General features: G+C 36.7%; 1 protein-coding gene across 2 annotated transcripts in view; it reads left to right on the forward strand.

The window, feature by feature from the left end:
* Positions 1-405: 405 nt before the first annotated feature.
* Positions 406-21,653, forward strand: part of SLC33A1 (solute carrier family 33 member 1) — a 40,177-nt gene continuing 18,929 nt past the window's right edge. The window contains exons 1-5 of one of the 2 annotated variants that reach the window (XM_022573819.2): positions 406-1,688; positions 13,855-14,045; positions 17,978-18,162; positions 18,437-18,554; positions 21,059-21,274. In XM_022573819.2, the coding sequence (XP_022429527.1) occupies positions 917-1,688; positions 13,855-14,045; positions 17,978-18,162; positions 18,437-18,554; positions 21,059-21,274 (1,482 nt within the window). In that variant the 5' untranslated portion in view covers positions 406-916. The remainder of the gene's footprint in view (positions 1,689-13,854; positions 14,046-17,977; positions 18,163-18,436; positions 18,555-21,058; positions 21,275-21,653) is intronic. The other variant, XM_022573817.2, reaches the window with a different exon arrangement.

Consider the following 21,653-nt stretch of genomic DNA (forward strand, 5'->3'; position numbering starts at 1 on the left):
GCCCCTGCCGGCTGATAAGGAAATTCCGTAAACTTCAATCCCCCTCCTCTCTGTTTCTGCCCGGCCCACGAAAGCAGGAGCATCACAAAATTCCCAGCCTGGAGCTTGGGTATTACCCACCCAAGCCTAGTGACGAGCCCTCACAGAATCGCCCGGGCTTCAAAGGTTGAACCGTGTTAACCTTAGGCGGTGGGGTCCGACCTAGCTGAATCCATCACGTGGCCGCAGGAGCCCAATAACCGAGACCCACGCTTTCCAGGCCGCCGCAAGTGCTCACAGAGCCGGAGCTTGCGCGAAGCCCCGCCCCGGCCGCACGGTGCGCCCGCGTTAATCCTCCCATGAGGTCCCAGCCGCTGGGGCTGCGCGTTCCTACCGAGCATTGTTTCCGAACTTGGCCAGGAGAGCGTTTCCAGATTGGCTTGCTCTGGAGGCGGGCTGAGGACTCATTTGAGACTTGGACCACTTCCTGAAGCGCGAGACAGGAAGTTATCTGGTATCTCTGTAGTCCCGTGGGGAAAGTAACGGCTTCCGCTTTGGTGACGGCTAGAGCGGGCGGTGGGTCGGCGGACTGGCTGTTTGGTCTCGCCGCAGCTAGGGGCCCGTTTCCATCGCAGCACCACGGCCCTCTCCTCCAGCCCAGACCCCGGTGAGGCTGCCCGGGGGGCTCCTTCAGGCTCCTTGACGCCGCTCCAAGGGGCATCTACCTGGGCATCGCCTGGCCTCCCGCCGGGAGACTGACTCCCGGCTTCAGCACTCAGGGCCACAATAAGAGGTGCCCTTATCAACCCGCGCCCTGCTCCCCCTCCCTGAGCCATCGAGACCCTGGTCCAGAGGGACAGCCTAGGACCTGGGACTAGACGGATCCAAGACGCTAAGCCCTGGCCTCCTACAGACGGGGCTCTGCATCGTCTCTGATATGTCACCCACCATCTCCCACAAGGATAGTCGGCAACGACGGCCAGGGACTTTTAACCACTCTCTAGATATGAAGAGCGGTCCTCTGCCGCCGGGCGCCTGGGATGATAATTATCCGGAGTTGGTTGACGGGGAAGGGGACCAAGAAGCTTTTTTGCGGGATATCGGCGCTAGTGACTTCTCAAAACCCCCACGGAGCTGCCGGGCGGAATTAAGCAGCATTTTGCTGTTGCTCTTTCTTTACGTGCTTCAGGGCATTCCACTGGGCCTGGCGGGAAGCGTCCCACTCATTTTACAAAGCAAAAACGTTAGCTATACAGATCAGGCTTTCTTCAGTTTTGTCTTTTGGCCCTTCAGTCTCAAATTGCTCTGGGCCCCGTTGGTTGATGCGGTTTACTTTAGGAACTTCGGTCGTCGCAAATCTTGGCTTGTCCCTACACAGTATATACTGGGACTCTTCATGATATATCTCTCCACTCAAGTGGACCATTTGCTCGGAAATACAGATGGCAGAACCCCCGATGTGGTTGCTCTCACTGTGACATTCTTTTTGTTTGAATTCCTGGCAGCTACTCAGGACATCGCTGTGGATGGTTGGGCGTTAACCATGTTATCCCGGGAAAACGTGGGTTATGCTTCTACTTGCAATTCAGTGGGCCAAACAGCCGGTTACTTTTTGGGCAATGTTTTGTTTTTGGCCCTTGAATCTGCCGACTTTTGTAACAAGTATTTGCGGTTTCAACCTCAACCCAGGGGAATCGTTACTCTTTCAGGTAGTGTATTTAATTTATTATGCTGTTAGGTTTATTGTACGTTTATGAATCCTTTCGACAGTGTGTGTGGTGTTAGAAGGAACCATTATTTAATGTACTGGAAATCATTTTATGGGAGATAATCCGAGGTAGGTTTTCTGTTCTACTAAAATGAGCTTCAGCCAGAATGATTACATTAGAGCAATCATAATTGATCAGTATTCTGAACTGAGCAGGGGAAGGCAACCCAGTAAACATTGTTGTGTCATAGCAAACAAAACTCTGAGTCTAGGGATACCTTGGCACTTGCCTAATAATACTCAGATGCACATTTTTTAGAAGACTGGCTAGTGTGAAGACATGAGCCCGGCCTTATTTCAGAATTTTCCTTTCGTCTTTTGTTAGACTGAGGTTTCTAGCTCCATGTTTTCTGGTCCATTTCTACCCCTACCCTTATACCAAGAGCCGTCGTCTAGCCTTCTGGTGAATAGAACAGGGTTAATTCATTTAAACATTAATGAGCAGGCTAAGTGACTGGGTTCAAAGGGCCTCCTATGATTAAAGCCAAGTCCCGCCCACAAGAAGAACTTGCCAGTCAGGCTTGGCATTTGCTGTTGTTGAATTACAAGATTTCATGAAATGGGTAAGTAGAGTTCCAGAATGCACAAAACACCAGGTGAAAATGCACTGAAGCAGCAAAGTACAGAAAGATACAAGACAGTACATGCAGTGTTCAAAGTGCCTGAAGCAGTCATTGTGGGGCCTGATTTTGGACAATGATGCTGAAAGAAAGGTTGTGACCAAATTAAAGGTTGTTGACCAAATTCTTTAGTTGCTGTAAGAGTTTAAAGTTTATCCCGTAGGAAATTGGGTGTAAATTCTACAGATTTCCCCCTCTTTCTGCATGAGCACAATACAAGCCCCGGTAAGGTTTTTTGTTTTGTTTTGTTTTGTTTTTTAACTTTCCTAACAACTGAGAAACAGTAAAATTACCAGTATCAGGAATGACCAACACTGGGAATATAGTAGAATTCTTCATTCTGGTAGTGATGATCAATTTAGGTGACTGTCTCTTGAAGTTTAAACAGCTAAACTTTCTCTCATTTTCCTAGTACTAGGGGATTCCCAATAGGGTAAATGTCAGGGCAAGGTGTGTGGTGAGGGAAGTTTAAGGGCTATATCATAATATTCAGGGAAGGGAGGAAGGGATTCTCAACTGTATTACTGAAATCGTATACAGCCCCTCCACACCCCTACACCCTATAAGTGATCCCCTTTCTACCTCCTCAAACTGCCAGTGAGCCACTACTACTGATGAAATAATAGTTATACTTTTCCTCAGTTGGTTTACGGCCAAAAATGGTTGAGAGATATTGCTGTGCACCTAGACAGGTTTGTCTCTGAGTGTTCTGGGGTCCCATTCCTGCTATATGGATAATTCTCTGCTTACAAATACTTCATGAATGCATCGTTGCTTTTTTATGTGTCTTGCTTTTCCTTTTTTACTGGGACTATTCATATCACCAAAAAGGGCTAATAGGATGATGTGTTACTTAACATGGGAAACTCTCAATAAATAAATCAAGATTGAAGAGACTATGGAAACTAAATTACTAAGTAAATTAGAGCTTTCTCACAAGTGTGATAAAAGAGTGATTAATAAAATATCATTCCAGAGAATGCCATTAACTGTTCCCCTATGGGAAGATCAGAATTGTGCCACTGGATTTTTATTTACACTGATTTATTATTTTGAATAGCTCTTTGTTCTGGAATTTGAACTTTGTTCTCCAGGAAATTGTAAAAATAGTTTACTTTTTAATAAGTTAAAGTTGAAGAGTCCTGTTTTCATTTTCCTTTGTATGACTGTACATATCACATTTATAGGTTTTTTTTGGAACTTAGTATAACTAAGAGTAACCAGTGGCTTTGAGGAATTTAGAGAGCACAGAAAGAATCATGAAGGAAATACAGTTGCTTAGGTAATAAAAGAAGAGGCAAACACTGAGGCAGATGTTTACAAAATGAGGAAATTAAAAAGAGGCATAATTATTTTTTAAAATTCTGAAATACGTTCTGTTATTAGCACTTGGTTTTGAGTTACAGATACACAGAGATAGAATATATTGAGAAAGAACAGTTTTTGCCATCTAGAAAGCAGTAATCTAAATAGTAAATTTAGAACAGGAAGGAGAGGATGAAAACACAGTCCCTTAGAAAGAAAACCTTGATTATGCTGAGATTGGCTTTTTGGTACCTTCAGGGATACAGAACAGTCCTTAACTCAGAGGTAGCCTTTTTTTGCTCCTGCCCCCTTGGTTTTCAAGGATCTTTAGTAGCAAAAAGAGATAACCTTTTAAGCTTCAAGCAATGTGAGAGTAACCCAGTAGGACACAGAGATTAGAACATAAAGTTTTATGCCTTGAAAAGATCATATATTTCAGTTCCTCATTTTTACTGATGAGGAAACTGATCAGGAAATTCTAACTGGCTAGTTAGAGGTAGAGATAGATATACCTACAGCTTAGGTTTCCTGACTCCTTATTTGGTGTTTTTCCTCCATTTGGTAGGAAACTAGGAAAAACTTCAAAAAAAAAAAAGCCTCAAAACCTGAATATAATATGTGCTGATTGGGCTTTTCTATAAGAGAAATCAGCACTCTGACTGCTGATGTCCAAAACACATCAGCATGCTCCCAGAATGCCAGATGCCCAGAAGTGACAGACTAAGGGTTTCTTGTTGTTGTGTTGTTATTTTGATTTTAAAGTGACCCGTGTCATTCATTTACTCAGCATTGAATGCCTGTTTGGTACTGGTCATGTGATAGATGTACAATTTGATGAATAAAACCTGGACATTCTCTGCTTGCAAGGAATTTATAGTCTATAGTGCAGGTTTGCAAACCAAAATGATGAGCTGGTGCAGGACTGTAGGTATTGGAGGGGATAGTGATGACCTGAAAAACTCATTCCCTTTTAAAGGCGGGTAGCTTCAACTCCAATAAATTGTTCTCTTGTGGCAGTAGGATCCCAGGATTGCTAGATATTATGAGTATTCAGGAGAAGCTGGAAATTCCCTTTTTATTTCCTCATTTTAAAAACATTTGCTAGAATCATAAAATATGTCCTTAGGCCAGATCCAGCCTGAGAACTGGTAGTCGAGGCCTGCTCCTCTAGAAGTAGTGGTAGGGACTTCCCTGGTGGTTCAGGGGTTAAGACTCAGTGCTTCCACTGCAGGAGCGCAGGTTCGATCCCTGGTCAGGGAACTAAGATCCCATATAACACGCATGGCATGGCCAAAAAACGGGGAAAAAAAATTAGAAGCAGTGGTAACAATAATGAATAGAAGTGATTGGCATGGGAGCAGTATATTTGGGTTTTGAGACAGGGAGCAGGATAGTCTGATAGTGGAGAAAAGGGCCAAACATATTAGAGCTATGAATCTGTTTATCTCTAGATAGGCCTGCACATATAGGAGTAAATCAGAGAAAAATGAAATGATGCTTTGAAAAAACAGATGCTCTAAGTATGAAGGTAATCAAACTGATGATAATAATAATAAAAACATTATTTTTAAGACATTTATGCTTTGAGAGAGAGAGTGCTGAATTCTGACCACTAGACCACCAGGGAGACTCATGCTATTCATGCTTTCAGTTAGGAAGAAAGCAGGACCATTAATTCTGACTTAGTGACAAATTTCTTTGTCTTGCTTTCTGAAGCAGTACTCATTAATATATTTTACGTGACTAGAAATGCTATTTAGAATTTGGGCAGAACTAACTGACCCATTTCTAGATCAGTTATTCTTATATAGGCTGTAATACATTCTTTAGCATCTAAATCTAGGCTTGAAACATTCCCTTACATTCTCAAAAGATAAAACTATAGAGATAGAAAACAGATCAGTAGTTGCTAGGGGTTGTGGATGAGAAGGTTACTATAAATAAATAGCATGAAGGAGTTTTGGGGGTGTTGAAACTGTTCTGTAATGATTTGAATTTATGCATGTGTTAAAATTCATAGAACTGTACACCAAAAAATTGTTTTACTGTATAATTACTTTAAATTTCTAAAAATTTTTTAAAGGAATCCATTACCTTACAAGTTAATCCCTGGGTAAATATCATACACAGTATGATATACAGTCCTTGAGTTTCACTCTATTTTTGCCTTGAATGGAACAAATTCATAAATCTGGTGGATCTCACATCTCAGTATAGACAAAGGAAGAAGTGAACTTCTTTTCAAATGTTAGGGCCCTAGTAGTAAAGTGAGATAGCTGGGAATACTGGGGCTACTAGATTCAGGAGAGATTACATATTAAAAACTGGAGACCATACCCCAGAAAGAAGGTTTAAAGCCTTTTTCCTTTTTAAAACAAAGCAGAGGAGAAATGGTACTGTATGCTTTCCTTGTCCAGTAAAGAACTGTAGAATAGCTTTTGTGGATGGGGTGCATAAAAGCCAATTTACAAAATACACTGTAAACCAAAAAAGTATTTGATTTTATTTGGCATATGTCTTACTCTGAATTTCACTTCTAACTTTATTGAAATTTATTTGGAGGCCAATTGAACTAGCCTTTACTATGTAAATTTATCAACAAAACAGTCAGAACCTCACTAATTACAAGCAGTCTCCTACTTTCATTTATAGTGTTCCTGAAAACTATAATTTAATTGGAGAAAGCAAAATAGACTTACCTAATACAAGATGTTTTCCTAGGAAATTAAAAATGAAATATAAGGACTTTACTGGTGGCACAGCAGTTAAGAATCCGCCAGCCAACGCAAGGACACGGGGTCAAGCCCTGGTCCGGGAAGATCCCGCACGCCGCGGAGCAATTAAGCCCATGCGCCACAACTACTGAGCCGCGCACCTAGAGTCCATGCTCCGAAACAAGAGAAGCCACCGCAATGAGAAGCCCGTGCACCGCAACGAAGAGTAGCCCCCACTCACCGCAATTAGAGAAAGCCCTCACGCAGCAACGAAGATGCAACGCAGACAAAAATAAATAAATAAATTTATTTTTTTTAAAAATGAAAAATATAAAACCCCTGATTCCACCTGTTCTTTTAAATACAATTTTGGATAAATGTTGCATTTTATACATGTCCTTTTCATTCTTTTTATTTCATATTTTTTAATGTGGGGTTTTTATCTTACTATATATATATAATCTTAGTATAGGAGGTCACAAATACATATTTTTGTTTTTAATTTTTATTGGGGTATAGTCGATTTACAATGTTGTGTTAGTTTTAGGTGTACAGCAAAGTGAATCTGTTATACATATACATATATCCACTCTTTTTTAGATTCTTTTCCCACATAGGCCATGACAGTATTGAGTAGAATTCCCTGTGCTATACAGTAGGTTCTTATTAGTTATCTATTTTATATATAGAATTGTGTATGTGTCAATACAAGTATGTATTTTATATGTGAGTATGCATGCTGAAACATTTATTAAGGATGGGGTGCATATTCAAAAAGCAAGATGTTTGTTCCGTTACAGAATTTCTATTTCTTGGTTTGGTGTTATCTAAGAAAAATATTTTTAATTTAATTTCTTCCCTTTACTTTTATTTATTTATTTATTTATGGCTGCATTGGGTCTTCATTGCTGCATGTGGGGGCTACTCGTTGCGGTGTGCGGGCTTCTCATTGCGATGGCTTCTCTTGTTGCGGAGCACGGGCTCTAGGCACGCTGGCTTCAGCAGTCGTGGCATGTGGGCTCAGTAGTTGTGGCTCGCGGTCTCTAGAGCGCAGCTTTAGTAGTTGTGGTACACGGGCTTAGTTGCTCCGCGGCATGTGGGAATCTTCCCAGACCAGGGATTGAACCCGTGTCCCCTGCATTGGCAGGCTGATTCTTAACCACTGTGCCACCAGAGAAGTCCCTTCCCTTTACTTTTGAACACGTGATAGCTGAAGTCCAATCATCATCAGTTAAGGCTACAGAATACATGATTTAAAACACCTACAGATTTCTTTCTTTTTAGATATTTTATATTGTCTTGTATTTGAGACCTACATTTCTTATTCCTAGTACAGTCGTAGAACTTTTGCATTCTTAAATTTCCCATTAGTTTTTAAAAACTTTATTTAAAAGTAATTATGGATTCACGGGATGTTGCAGAGAAATGTTTAGAGAAGTCCATGCACCCTTCCCCTAGCATCCATTGTTAAAATCTTATTACATAACCATAGTACAATATCAAATCCAAGAAATTGACATTGGTACAATCCATAGAGCTTATTTAGATTTCACTAGTTATACATATATTCATTTATGTGTGCGCGTGTGTAGCTCTATGTAATTTTATCACATGTGTAGCTTTATATAACCTCCACCACTACTATCAAAATACTCAACTGTACCATCACCACAAAACTCTTGTGTTGCCTCTTTACAGCTATACCCATTTCCTCTTCTCCATCCCTAATCCCTGGCAGCCACTCATCTGTTTTCCATCTTTATAATTATATTATTTCAGAGATGTTACATAAATGAAATCATGCAGTATGTATCCTTTGGAGGTTGACTCTTTTCACTCTGAATAATTTCTTTGAGGTTCATCCAAGTTGTTGCATGGATCAGTGATTTGTTCAGTCTTATTGCTGAGAAATATTCCATTTGTTAGAAATACCACAGTATATTTTACCACTCATCCATTGAAGGCAATTTGAGTAGTTTCCAGTTTTTGGCTATTGCTATGTGAAAATAAGTCTTCATTTCTTTCAGATAAATGCCCAAGAGTACAAATGCTTGTTCACGTTAAGTGCATTTTTACCTTTGAAAGCGACTGCCCAATTTTTTTCTGGAGTGGCTATGTCATTTTATCTTCCCACCAGCAATACGTGAGTGATCCAGTTTCTCTGCATCCTTACCAGCATTTCATGTTACCATTATTTTTCATTTTAGCTATTCTGATGAACCCCGCCTCTTCGTGTGATAGTTTGGAATGCTCACTGTCAGCTGTTTTATAAAAGTCTGAATTCAGCTTTCAGCTTACAAAAAGTGATTTAGGGGTGTCAGGATGTAGGTTGTACAAAAGCTGAATGCAAGAACCTCCTATCATAGCATCAGAGTAGAGATAATGTCATACATGTTTAATTAAAATGGATTTTGTGCTTGGCTTGAACATATTTTTAAAAATGAAAAGAGTGATTCATTTCCATCTATTCAGTGATACAAGCCCCAGATTTAGCATGAGGTGGGAGCATTGAATCTATTGGCCTCTCAGCTTCAGTCTTGCGTCCTGGGCTGAGTTTAAGTCTAGTGTTTTGGGACAACAGGGATCTTGCTAGTCAGACAGCTGCTTAATCTAGTGCTTGATTGAAGAAACCATTTCTTCTACCCCAGAGGAGAGCCTGGCATTGTTGGAGTTAATGAAAAAGTATGTGATTTAAAGATGGCACCTTCCTAAGGGGTTAGGAAAACCAAACTCTTAGGAAGCTTTCAAAATTAGCTTTGTATTTAGTTAATTTTTGCATTGCATGTTGTGTTTCAAAAATCTAATCCCCAAATAAGACATGACTATATTGTATTATAATCAAAACAGAATTTTCTGGGAGTGTTCCTCAGTATAGATATTTCGAGCAAATGTTTAAAAGGGAGAGATTTGTGACATAGAAGAAAATTCTGTTTCTTGCTAAGACTTACCTGGAGACCCAGGGCCAGATACATGGTATATCTATTTCAGTTTCTTCCATTGTGAAAGAGCAGTGGACTGATGATAGGTGTCTAAATTCCCTTCATGCTCTAACTTGTGAAGTAGAGAAAGCTGTACTGAAAGCAAGATGAAAGGAAGGCATGAGGGTTATTTAGAACAGAAACTGAAAGTTTGTTTTCCTGCGACTTCTGAAGGACTAAAGTTCATTTCCATAGTGTGAGAGTTAGAGAGAGAACCTGTCCTGAGCTAAGGATGGTTGTATCAGACAGTGCTTCTTAATTTTTCTACCTCTTCTGATGGTGGAAGAGAATGAACCTGTACCACGAAGGGTCTGGGGGCTTGGTCCAAAGCCTTGAAAGCTTGAAATTTTTTTGAAATCTTGTTTTATCTTTAAAATTCATGGAAATTTTGCCTTCTCTATAATATATGTTTCTCATGAAAATGTTTCTTTCTAAGTTATTGAGTAAATGAACTGTTTAGGAAGATGGACCATGTTTGATTTGCATACCCTATGGCATACCACCGTATGGGGAGATGGAGGTGGGGAGGGGGGAATACAAGTAACCAGTTCAAAGAAGTATTCTTAAGTGTCTGTGTTCCAGACTTCTTGATTGGAGCTACAATAAGTACCTTTTTTCTCAGGTGTATCTGTTTAGTAGGAAGACAGCCTACTTGCAGTAGGTGTTTCTGAGCATCTGGGTAGTATAATGAAGAACATTCTTGTTTTAGAGTCAGATCTGAGTTTGAATCCCACCTCTGGCACTTCCTGGTTTGTGATTCTCTTTCACTGAGTATAAAACAGGAATAATAATGCTTGTCTTGGAGAGTGAGTTTGAAGGTTATTGCCCTGTCCTGTGTCTTGCTTTGGCGTAATAGGAGCTCAGGTGCTGGCTATTATATCCTTTTTATTACTGGTGCATTGTTACATGCTCTTAATTTTTGCACTCATTGGAGCATTAGGTAAGATCTAGTAGCCACTTCAGAATATTTAACTTGTCTTACAGGTCTTTGCACAAAATTGTGTATAAGAAACTTGAACATCAGCTCTGACATCTTGATCATACATATATATGTCACAATGCTTTTGCAGATAAAATACATAAATCAGAATCAACCAGAATGTTAATAATGAAATATTTAGATTATTCTTGCTAATAATATCTTTTTAGTGGTTGGTATATCAGACTATGGTTGTTCTGTAGGATCCAAGCAGTATTAATAAACAATAGCCAATAGTTTAATAATAGTATTTATGGTAATGGCATTCATAAATCTTAATACATTTTCTGGCAGTGGTTAAGCCTCTCTTTCTGAGCCATTACTTCATTCTTCAGTCTCTGTGAGCAATGGAAAGCCTTTGAATGAGGGCTGTGAATGACCTATTGTCACTACTTTCTTCTTTCTTTCATACTGTTATCTTACCCTCAAAGCACAAAGAAATTAGAAATAATCTTATCTGCAAACAATACTGAAACCTGTTTAACTTGTTCATAATCTTTTTTCCCTTGGTACTGGTATCACGGAGTTTAAATTCAGATGAAGATTTTGTTCATTAAAATGGGGAGAATAGGGGATTCCCTGGTGGCGCAGTGGCAGTGGTTGAGGGTCCGCCTGCCGATGCAGGGGACACGGATTCGTACCCTGGTCCGGGAGGATCCCACATGCCGCGGAGCGGCTGGGCCCGTGAGCCATGGCCGCTGAGCCTGCGCGTCCGGAGCCTGTGCTCCGCGACGGGAGAGGCCGCAGCAGTGAGAGGCCCGCGTACCGCAAAAAAAAAAAAAAAAAAGGGAGAATAGGGAATTCCCTGGCGGTCCAGTGGTTAGGACTCCGTGCTTCCACTGCAGGGGGCATGGGGTTTAATCTCTGGTCGGGGAGCTAAGATCCTGCAAGCCTTGTGGCAGAGCCAAAAAAAAAAAAAAATGGGAGTGTATACTAAGCAAATTAAAAAATTTCTTTGCTGAAAGTAGTATATAACTGAAAACTTTTAAGTTTCACTTAACGTTTTTTAAAAACTTATTATTCTTATTTATTTATTTATTTTTGGCTCAGTAGTTGTGGCATGTGGGCTTAGTTGCTCCACAGCACGTGGGATCTTCCTGGACCAGGGCTCAAACCCATGTCCCCTGCGTTAGCAGGCGGAGTCTTAACCACTGCGCCATCAGGGAAGCCTCTTGTGCTGGTGCTGCCAGCATCATGACAGAGGATCATACTGAGTATCGCTAGCCTGGGAAAAGATCAAAATTCAAAGCACAGTTTCTACTGAATGCATATCGCTTTCACACCATCATAAAGTTGAAAAATCTCAAGTGAGACCTTCATAAGTTGGGGACCATCTGTATAAATTTCACATTATGGAGAAAAGAATTCACCTCAGAATACAAATTTCTGTATGTGTTTGAAGCAGTTTAGCTTCTTTAATTTGCAAAATTTGAGTAGCAGAGCCTTGTTTTTGGTTAGGCTTGTGGAGACTACATAATTAGCCAATTCTAATAGATTCTTAATTCAACATTAATTTTAAAAAGTCTTTATATAGGCACTGTGAAATAATGGAAGGAGTATGAATCTCAGATTCAGAAGATTTGGGTTCAAGTTCTGCCTGTTAATAATTTGACCTTTGGCAAAGGTTTAAATATTCTGAGCTTTTCCTTGTCTCTGCATAGTATAATAATGCCTACTTTGCCTGTCTCATGTGTTTACTACAAAAATCAAATGAAATAACTTATAAGAAAGGAACATTTAAATACTAAGGTGAATTTGGTCTATGCATGAGGGAAGTTGATCTAAATGAATGATGCTGTCTGCCTCCATCGTAAGTGAGAGTTAAGCTGTAGTGACCCAGCACAGCAGCCGAGCAAGACTGAATACAGAGGAAACCCTGACTCAAGAATGGTAGACCTTTTTTTGGAAAAAGGTGACTAGGCTTCATGAACAGTCAGTTATGCTGCATGAGCAATAAAATAAAAAGCAAACACATTTAAAACTGAATATGATTTTAGAATGTTAGAGCTAGAAAACATCTGGGATTTTCTAGGGAACTCCTCTTATTTTACAGATGAAGAAACTGAGGGTTATCCACTAAGTTTTGTTTTTTTTAAAAATAAATTTTATTAGAATAATGAAAAATAATACATGCGGATAACCATAGGATACACACATAGGAATTTAAAGGTAAATTTTATACTTTTCAATATGAAACAAAGTACATATCTCATGGAGATATATTTCTAGAGATGCCATGAAACAATAGAGTAATCTTGAAAATGAAAAGTATCAGAACATAATATAGGAATTACTAAATAATAAAAAGGTTCAACTCCATTACATGTAGCATAAAATACAGGTATTGGGGCTTCCCTGGTGGCTCAGTGGTTGAGAGTCCGCCTGCCGATGCAGGGGACGCGGGTTCGTGTCCCGGTCCGGGAAGATCCCACATGCTGCAGAGCGGCTGGGCCCGTGAGCCATGGCCGCTGAGCCTGCACGTCCGGAGCCTGTGCTCCGCAACGGGAGAGGCCACAACAGTGAGAGGCCCGCGTATCGCAAAAAAAAAAAACACAAAAAAAACAGGTATTGGAGAAAGTTTTATAGAGACAAAATAAGATGCATTTCTTAGGGTGGTTAAGGAGACACAAGTTTTTGAAATCAGTTGTATGAGGCACTGACTTAAAATATAATATCAGGCAATGTAACCTCTCAGCCTGTTTCTTCATCTGAAGATTGGGGCTAGTAATAACTTCCCCTGTTGTACTATTGTAGTAAAGGAAATGATATGTGTAAGATGCTTAGCACATTTATGGCACATGGTATGCACTCAAGAAATGGTGCCTTTATTATTACTATTATTTTTAGCTGTTATGCAGAATCTTCCAGGACATTATTCACTCCCTCCGCTTAATTTGTTTGCAATATGGGCTAACGGCCCAGGCATCTTTCACTGAAACAACCCAAATAGTACTCTTCATGTGTCTTTTTTGTGCATCTACAAGGACAAGAAAATTACTTATGTATCATAGTATTGAAAGAGAAGGTTATTCTTAAACAGATTAAAAACGAAGTTTAAAAACAAAAGGCAGAAAATCTAATGTAAATGATCATCTGTTTGTTGTTTAAGTTGTCAAAATTTAATAAAGAACTGAAATGGTTTAAGTGCTTAAGAAGTATGACTTAAGATGGATCTTATGGGATATGAAAATCATCTTCTGCCCTTAAGCAGTTTCCTTGAATAAAGTGACACAGCAGGGTCACAGTTTGGTAACTTTTATTTCATTCAATCCACTAAACCCTTTCCTTGTTAAGTATCACTGTCTATGTAATGTATGTTTAACAGAGACAGGACTGTCTTATTCATCTGCTGTGCCTCATCTGGTGCCTTGAACATGACAAGCCCTATGTGTTCATTTTTTTTTTTTAACAGATTTTAGTTGAGGAAAAGTTGTGTACAGAATTATTTAGTATCAATGAAGACATGTTATTTCAAAGGTTAATTATAGATTTAAAACATTTTTAATTTCAGACTTCCTTTTCTTCTGGGGAACTGTATTTTTGATAACAACAACTTTAGTTGCCCTTCTGAAAAAAGAAAACAAAGAAGTATCCGTAGGAAAAGAAGAAACCCAAGGGATCACAGATACCTACAAGCTGCTTTTTGCAATTATAAAAATGCCTGCAGTTCTGACATTTTGCCTTCTGATTCTAACTGCAAAGGTAAGAGATTTATAAAGCAAATTCCCCATTCTGTTACAATTAACAATATCATGGAATACTTCTGTTGCCTTTTCGTAAGTCCCTTTCCAGTAATATTAGAATTTAACAATAAAAACTAATATACTTTGTTTACTAAATGTGTTTTAAAAGGTGTGATGATATCAAATCGAACATAACTTCAAAGTAAGCTAAATGTCTTAAGATCTTGAAAAAAATTATGCCAATTTGAAGTACTTCTAATAAATGTGAGTTTTTAAATGAATGATATTAATGCTTGGAATGGAAATGAATACCTTAAAAAAATAATAGCTCTCTACTGTTAGAATGAGTATATACCTAATGTCAAAGGTATTAAAATTATTTACTTAGGATGTAATTTACAAAGATATGGAAATGTATGATTATTAGAAGTCCATTTAAAAATCAGTTGGATTATTTTAAAATGTTAGAAGGAAATATACTATCAAATAAAGGGGGGTTTTGGTGACTTTTTAAGAATTCTGTATGTTTTCTGTATTAAGATGTCTTAATTTTATAGTTCTAAAACATTTTAAAGAGATTATGTTAGAAGAAAGGTAAGTATATTTTGTTATAGTGAACTATTGCTAGTATTGGAATTAATATCCTAAAATATAAAATCAGTTATAGGATTTTCATATTATATTTAAACCTATCAACATAAACACTTTCACAGCTATCTTTTGATACCCCTAAAGTAAAAATTACAGCCTCATTGTTTTGAAGTACTGAGTTTTTCCTCCTCTCTAAGGATAAGGAGGGTTACAATTTTAGGAAATGTTAGGAAGGTTTAAACTTAAGGTTCAACTTTAGAAATGCTAAAAGTTTCAAGGAAGAATAGTATTATCTAATTATATCATTTAGAGATAACCATTGATAACATTTTTGGTATATTTCCCTCCAGCCTCCTTTTTTCCCCTATGTATGTATGTGTGTGCATGCACATGTGTGTACATAAACTTGACATATATAATTAATACATTAATTATAATTAAGAATTAATATTAATATATTTATATACACACAAATACTTTAAAAGTGGAATTGGATCATACTGTGTATAATTTTTTATTTTGTTATTGTCTTATTCCATATTCCTGTATCATTAAATAATATTTTATAATATACTTTTTAATAGCTATAAATTGTCACAGTATATAAATTTGCCATAATGTGCTCATTTTTCTGTTGTTGTATATTTAATTTGCCATGTGTTTTAATTATAAAAATGCACTAGTGAATATTTTTGTGTGTAACTCTTTGGTGTTCTGAATATTTCCTTCCAATAGATTCTTAAGTGAGCAATTAACGGATCAGTGAATATGATTGTTAAATTGCTTTTTAAAAGATTTTAATAATAAATTATACTGTCACCAGCAATGTATAAGGAGTTGCTTCAAATACAGGTCTAGAATCCCATGTTCCCCCTGTAGAGTAAACCTCACCAAAAGTAACATCTCTCCTAACTTTTAACACCATAGATTAGTTTTCCCTGCTTTTGAGTTTTATATAAATGGAATATCCAGTATGTATTCTTATGTCTAGCTGTTGTGCTCTTTCACTCAACATCATATTTGTATAATTTATCCATATTGTTATTTATAGCAATAGTTTGTTCATCTCATTGCTTATAATATTCCATTGTATGAATATGCCACAATTTATCCATTCTATCAACAAATGTTTAGGTTATTTCTACTTTTGGACTATTATTAATAGTGCTTCTATGAACTTTCATGTAAATTACTTTTGGGGAACATAGGTGAACATTTCTGATGGGTAAATACCTGGGAGTAGAATTGCTGGTCATTAAGAAAAGCATAGTATATACTGCCAAACAGTTTTCCAAAGTCATTGTTCCAATTTTCTCTACCACCAGCACTGTAAGGGAGTTCTAATCACTACGCAGCCTTGAAACCACATGTATTGTCTTTTCAATTTTAGCCTTTCTGGTGGGTGTGTAGTAGCATCTCATTATAGTTATAATTTGCATTTCCCTGATGACTAAAGAAGTTGAGCATCTTCTCGTATGATTATTGGCCATTTGAATATCCAGAGTTACCCTTCTCTTTAAATTTGTAGAAGTTTTATTTTTTATATATCCTGGATATGAGTTTTTTTATTAGATATGCGTATTACAAATATCTCCTGTACCACTTTTAAGACAGAGTAAATGTTGAAGTCGGTTTGTATATCTAATGTTTACAAAGAGAATGTGTTAAGTATAAGTGAAATTCTTTTCTGGACTTAAATGAAATATCTCTGACCTTTAATTTTTTATGTGAAATTTGCTTTTTGGCTCCATTCCGAGAAGTTAAAGTATTTAAAAGTATTTAAAGTAATATTTATCATTAAAAAATTTTTTTTATTTGTATATTTTCACACTTACTGAAAATTTACTTGTATAGTTGAAAGAATGTCCATATATGTTTATCAAAATTCTGTGATTTTTAACATTTAGCTCCCCTTTCTTTATTCTGTAAATTGTGCTATTTTACATATTTCTTATGAAGTATTTGAGAGTAGTTTGTACATATCATGTCCCTTTATCTGTAAATACCTTAAGTATGTATCTCCTAAAAACAAGTACTTTCTCTTACAAAGCCACAACTTAATAAAAAATTAGGAAATTTCAATTGATATAGTACAATTTCCTAATCACAGTGCATATCCAGATTTCACCAGTTGTCCCCAGAGCAGCCTTTATAACTTTATTTGTCCCTGGTCAGGGATCCAGTTCAGAATCACACATTGCATTTAGTTAGTATGAGCCTTTCTTTGTCCTTCACGACCTGGACACTTTTTTTAAAAAATTTTATTATTTTATTTTATTGGCATATAGTTGATTTACAATGTTTTGTTTCAGGTGTACAGCAGAGTGATTCAGTTATACATATACAATATATTTATTCTTTTTTAGATTCTTTTCTCATATAGGTTATCACAGAATATTGAGTAGAGTTCCCTGTGCTATATAATAGGTCCTTGTTGGTTATCTACCTTATACATAGTAGTATGTGGTGACCTGGACACTTTTAAAGAAGACAGACCAGTTATTCTGTAGAATGGCCTTCCATTTATGTTTGTCTAATGTTTCTTCATGTTTAGGTTCGTGCTGTGTATTTTTGTCAGAAATATCATAGAAATAATACTGTGACATCTTCAGGGAATTATATCAGGAGCCATATCATGTCCCTTTATCCATTAAATATTGTTGTTAACCTTGATTACCTTGTTAATCCATTGCAAAGTTACTATTTTTCCTTTTGTAATTAAAAACTAATTCGTGGGGAAATACTTTGAGACTATCTAAATATCTTATTTCACCTCAAACTTTTACCCACTACTTTTAGCATCCTTATTTGTTTTTGTTGTTTTTAAGAATTAATTTAACTATACCTTTTCTTACCCCTCATTTAACTCAACCTCTTAGATATAATGTTTTCTCAGAATTATTTTTGAAAAGCTAGGTGACTTTTTGGAAATTTTGTTGTCAGTCAGAAATCATCAAAAATGTGTATGCTTTGTGGCAATGATGCTTCATTTTAACCAGATTTATTTGGAGTCAAAGGCTTTTCTTTTAAACTTAAAATATACAAATCAGTAGGTTTGGACTTGGACTCTGTTTATTGTAAGATATAGAACTTTTTGAAATGGAAATTTAGTTGTAATTAAAATTACAGTTCCTAAGAGTGCTGAATTTTCACTTGTTTTTACTTCATATTGTTAGTAGACCATAAGGGCAAAGTGTGCCTCCGTAACTTGATTGCTGTACCAGATATAATAATATGATACTTACTTGTAACTGGCATGGGTCAATAATGAGACTGAGGTTCTTAAATTACTTACATATGCTTGGAGGAAAATATTTCATAAGTCACAAATTAAAATATTTTTTTGTTTTTATATTGCAGATTGGTTTTTCAGCAGCAGATGCAGTAACAGGACTGAAATTGGTAGAAGAGGGAGTACCCAAAGAACATTTAGCCTTATTGGCAGTTCCAATGGTTCCTTTGCAAATAATATTGCCTCTGATTATCAGCAAATATACTGCAGGTCCCCAGCCACTAAACATATTTTACAAAGCCATGCCCTACAGGTAAAAATGAAATGAAACCTTACTAAATAAGAGAGGTTAAATAAGGAGCGGTTATCAGTATCACTAATATCTGTGTATAGAGTGTATATGGAAAAAGGCTTGAAAAACATCTTTAACTTCAGTATCATTTATATGCACTTTTATCTCTTTTTAACTTCCTAACAGGTTTTAGATACAGGCTTCTTTCATATGGTAGGCACACAGATTTCTGTTTTTGTTATTGTTTTTTAACCTAAAATGGAGGTCAGCTCCACCTTTCTTTCTTTTTCTATAGATTATTGCTTGGATTAGAATATGCTCTACTGGTCTGGTGGACTCCTAAAGTAGAACATCAAGGGGGATTCCCTATATATTACTATATTATAGTGCTGCTCAGTTATGCGTTACATCAGGTAAGCTTGCCATGGTTTTTCCCAGGAAGTAAACTCTCCTATGTAAAGTAAAGAAGAAGTTCTTCTACAATTGCCTTAAAATGATGATAATAAATTTTAAGATTTAAGCACGCATCTGTTTCTGAAGAAATTATTTGACAGTGAACTTTAAACCTTGTGGATTTTATTTTTTATATTTTTATTTTTTGGATTTTATTTTAATGAGTTTTATTCATAGGAAGAGAGTTTCTTCTTCATTCACTTCATTTTTTTTTCTTTTGTTCATTCAACAAATATTTGTTACATTTCAGAATTTATCCCAAAGTTAATTAAGAATTCTACCCTTGCTAAGTATCCCTCAGTTCATCCCTAGATTTGGGATTCTTTCCTTCTTCTAGTCCCGATATTTTCTTTTTTCTGAAAGTATTGAGAAATAATGACAGCTTCTAGATTATACGTCCCAGGTTTTTGGTTTAGATTCTGTATTAAATTTTTCTTTCTTTCTTTCCTTTCTTTCTTCCTTTCTTTCTTCCTTTCTTTCTTCTTTCCTTCCTTTCTTTCTTTCTTTCTCTCTCTTTCTTTCTTTCTTCCTTTTTCTTTTTTCTTTCTTCCTTTCTTTCTTCCTTCCTTCCTTCCTTTCTTTCTTTTTCTTCTCTCTCTTTCTTTTTCTTTCTCTCTTTCTTTCTCTTTCTTTCTTTCTCTCTCTTTCTTTCTTTCTTCCTTTTTCTTTTTTCCTTTCTTCCTTCCTTCCTTCCTTCCTTTCTTTTTCTCTCTCTCTGTCTCTCTCTTTCTTTCTTTCTCTTTCTCTCTTTCTTTCCTTCCTTTCCTTTCCTTTCTTTCTTCCCTCCCTGACCTGGGATTGAACCCAGGCCCTTGGCAGGAAAGCATGGAGTCTTAACCACTGGACCACCAGGGAATTCCCTGTATTAAAAATTATGACTTACTCTTTGTGGTTTTGGAAGCTGGGAGTTAATCTGCTTTTTTTTCTTTATTAAATGTTTGTAATCCCCAAAAGAACTGATCTCCACTTTTCCATAGTCTCACCCAAGCTGCTGTTGCAGAATGGGTTTTTCTTTCCCTGGGAATAAATGGTTCAAATAAATGGCAGATGCCCAGTAGTAACCTTTGGGACTCAGTTGCAGTTATTGCTAATGTGTGTTTCAGATTCACTTTGGATCTATAGTACCTAGTTTAAACTCTTTGAAAATTATATTTACCAACTCCTCACTGTTTTTAACTGAAACCTAAAAATATGACTACCAGTTAACCTCAGTAATTTTTTGCATACATTTATATCATTTAGGAGAATTCTGTAGTGGATCATGTCTGACTAGCTGTATGTAAAAACATTGAGGCTAAGGTGTCAAATATAATTTTTTTTCTGTTTTGCACATAGTTAATGCTAGGTGCCAAATTGAAGCTAAGAGAAGTAGTTTAGCTTAGTAATGCTTCACTTCTTGAGTAAGTAAAGAAAAATATGATGTAGTTGTCCAAAAATCATTTGTTTGGCTTTGGATTTCATTAGAGAATTTTCCAAAGTGTAGTCATCGAAACTCAGAAAACCAGATGCTTTGTGGTAAAAATATTACAAGGCCAAGTAAATTTGAGAAATGATACATGACATAACCCCTCTTTATGTAGCATCTTAATCATTCCTTCAGCAAATATTAAGTGAATACACCTATTCCATGCCAGGAACCATTGTAAGTACTAAAATAAAACAGTGAATAAATCATGCCAGAATCCCTGCCCTTAAGTTTATATTCTAAAGGCTTTCAGGAGGCCTACAGTCTAATTTTGTGTAACTTAGTGTTTCTCAGTCTTATTTGACTTTGGAACTCCTTTTTCTATGAACATCCCATGGAACAGTATTCAAAAGAATTCTATTTTAGAAACATGGGTTGTTTTCATGTTCCTAAATGAAGGGTTAATTCTTGCCCCTCAAGGAGATTTTTCTCTTTAGTTTGTCACATAAATTTTGAATTATATATAAGAAAATTATATACATATAATTATATATTCATATTCCCTTTGAATATTTGAGTGCTTATATGTATAATATATACTATACACACATATGATATATTTAGGTATAGTGTAAATATAGTGTTTTGCTTATTACTATATGGATCTTTCAATACTACCTCATCTGTCATTCTCAGTTGAGCCTTCCTTGACTACTTGTGATAAAATTAATCTCCCATATATTTAGGCTCTGATAGCACAATGTGTGTACTTCTTTTTTCAATACTTACCACATTTCATCATAATTATTTATTCCCTATTTTCCCAGCTTAGAATAAATTCTTCAAGGGCACAGAGGGACTGTGTCTTATTCATCTTTGTATTGCCATGACCAGACGTTAAAGCCTGGCTTGTAGTAGGTGCTCAATAAATGTTTGTTGATTGAGTTTAATAAGAGTCATGAAAATTAATTTTCTGGTTTATGCTTTCAATGTTATTAATTTAGACCATAGCTTTTTAAAGTCTAATTGTACTGAAGATGTTTTACATTTTCCCTGTAGGTTACATTGTATAGCATGTATGTTTCCATAATGGCTTTCAATGCGAAGGTTAGTGATCCACTTATTGGCGGAACATATATGACCCTTTTAAATACTGTGTCCAACCTGGGAGGAAACTGGCCTTCTACGGTAGCTCTTTGGCTGGTAGATCCCCTCACAGTGAAAGAGTGTGTAGGAGCATCAAACCAGAATTGCCGAACACATGATGCTGTTGAGGTAAGTATGTTGCAATTTTAGATAATGTTAAGGTAATATTAAGATATTAATTTCCTCGTTTTTGCCTCTAGCAGTACTACATCTTTTTAAAATCATATCTGCCCATAGTTTCTAATAGCTTTTTCTTTCCCATCATAACTGAGGGTATAAACACACTCACATCAGTAAGTGAAGCTCACTTGAAGTTGCTTCTCAGCAAGGGAGGAGCAGTCTCTCTCTCCTTCACCTTGTGTACCATTGTCCTTATACACTAGGCATTTAATAAATGCATGATTAATAGCTAAGGTATATAATGATATAAGAAGGAGGGTTCCATTGGCTATTCATATAACAAATGGTGGTAAAACTGAATGGTTAGTAGTTTGTTGATAAATTATTT

Source organism: Delphinapterus leucas, chromosome 4 (assembly GCF_059928025.1).
Source record: "Delphinapterus leucas isolate spDelLeu-1000000601 "Yukka" chromosome 4, BTC_Dleu_Yukka2, whole genome shotgun sequence".
Lineage (NCBI taxonomy): Eukaryota > Metazoa > Chordata > Mammalia > Artiodactyla > Monodontidae > Delphinapterus > Delphinapterus leucas.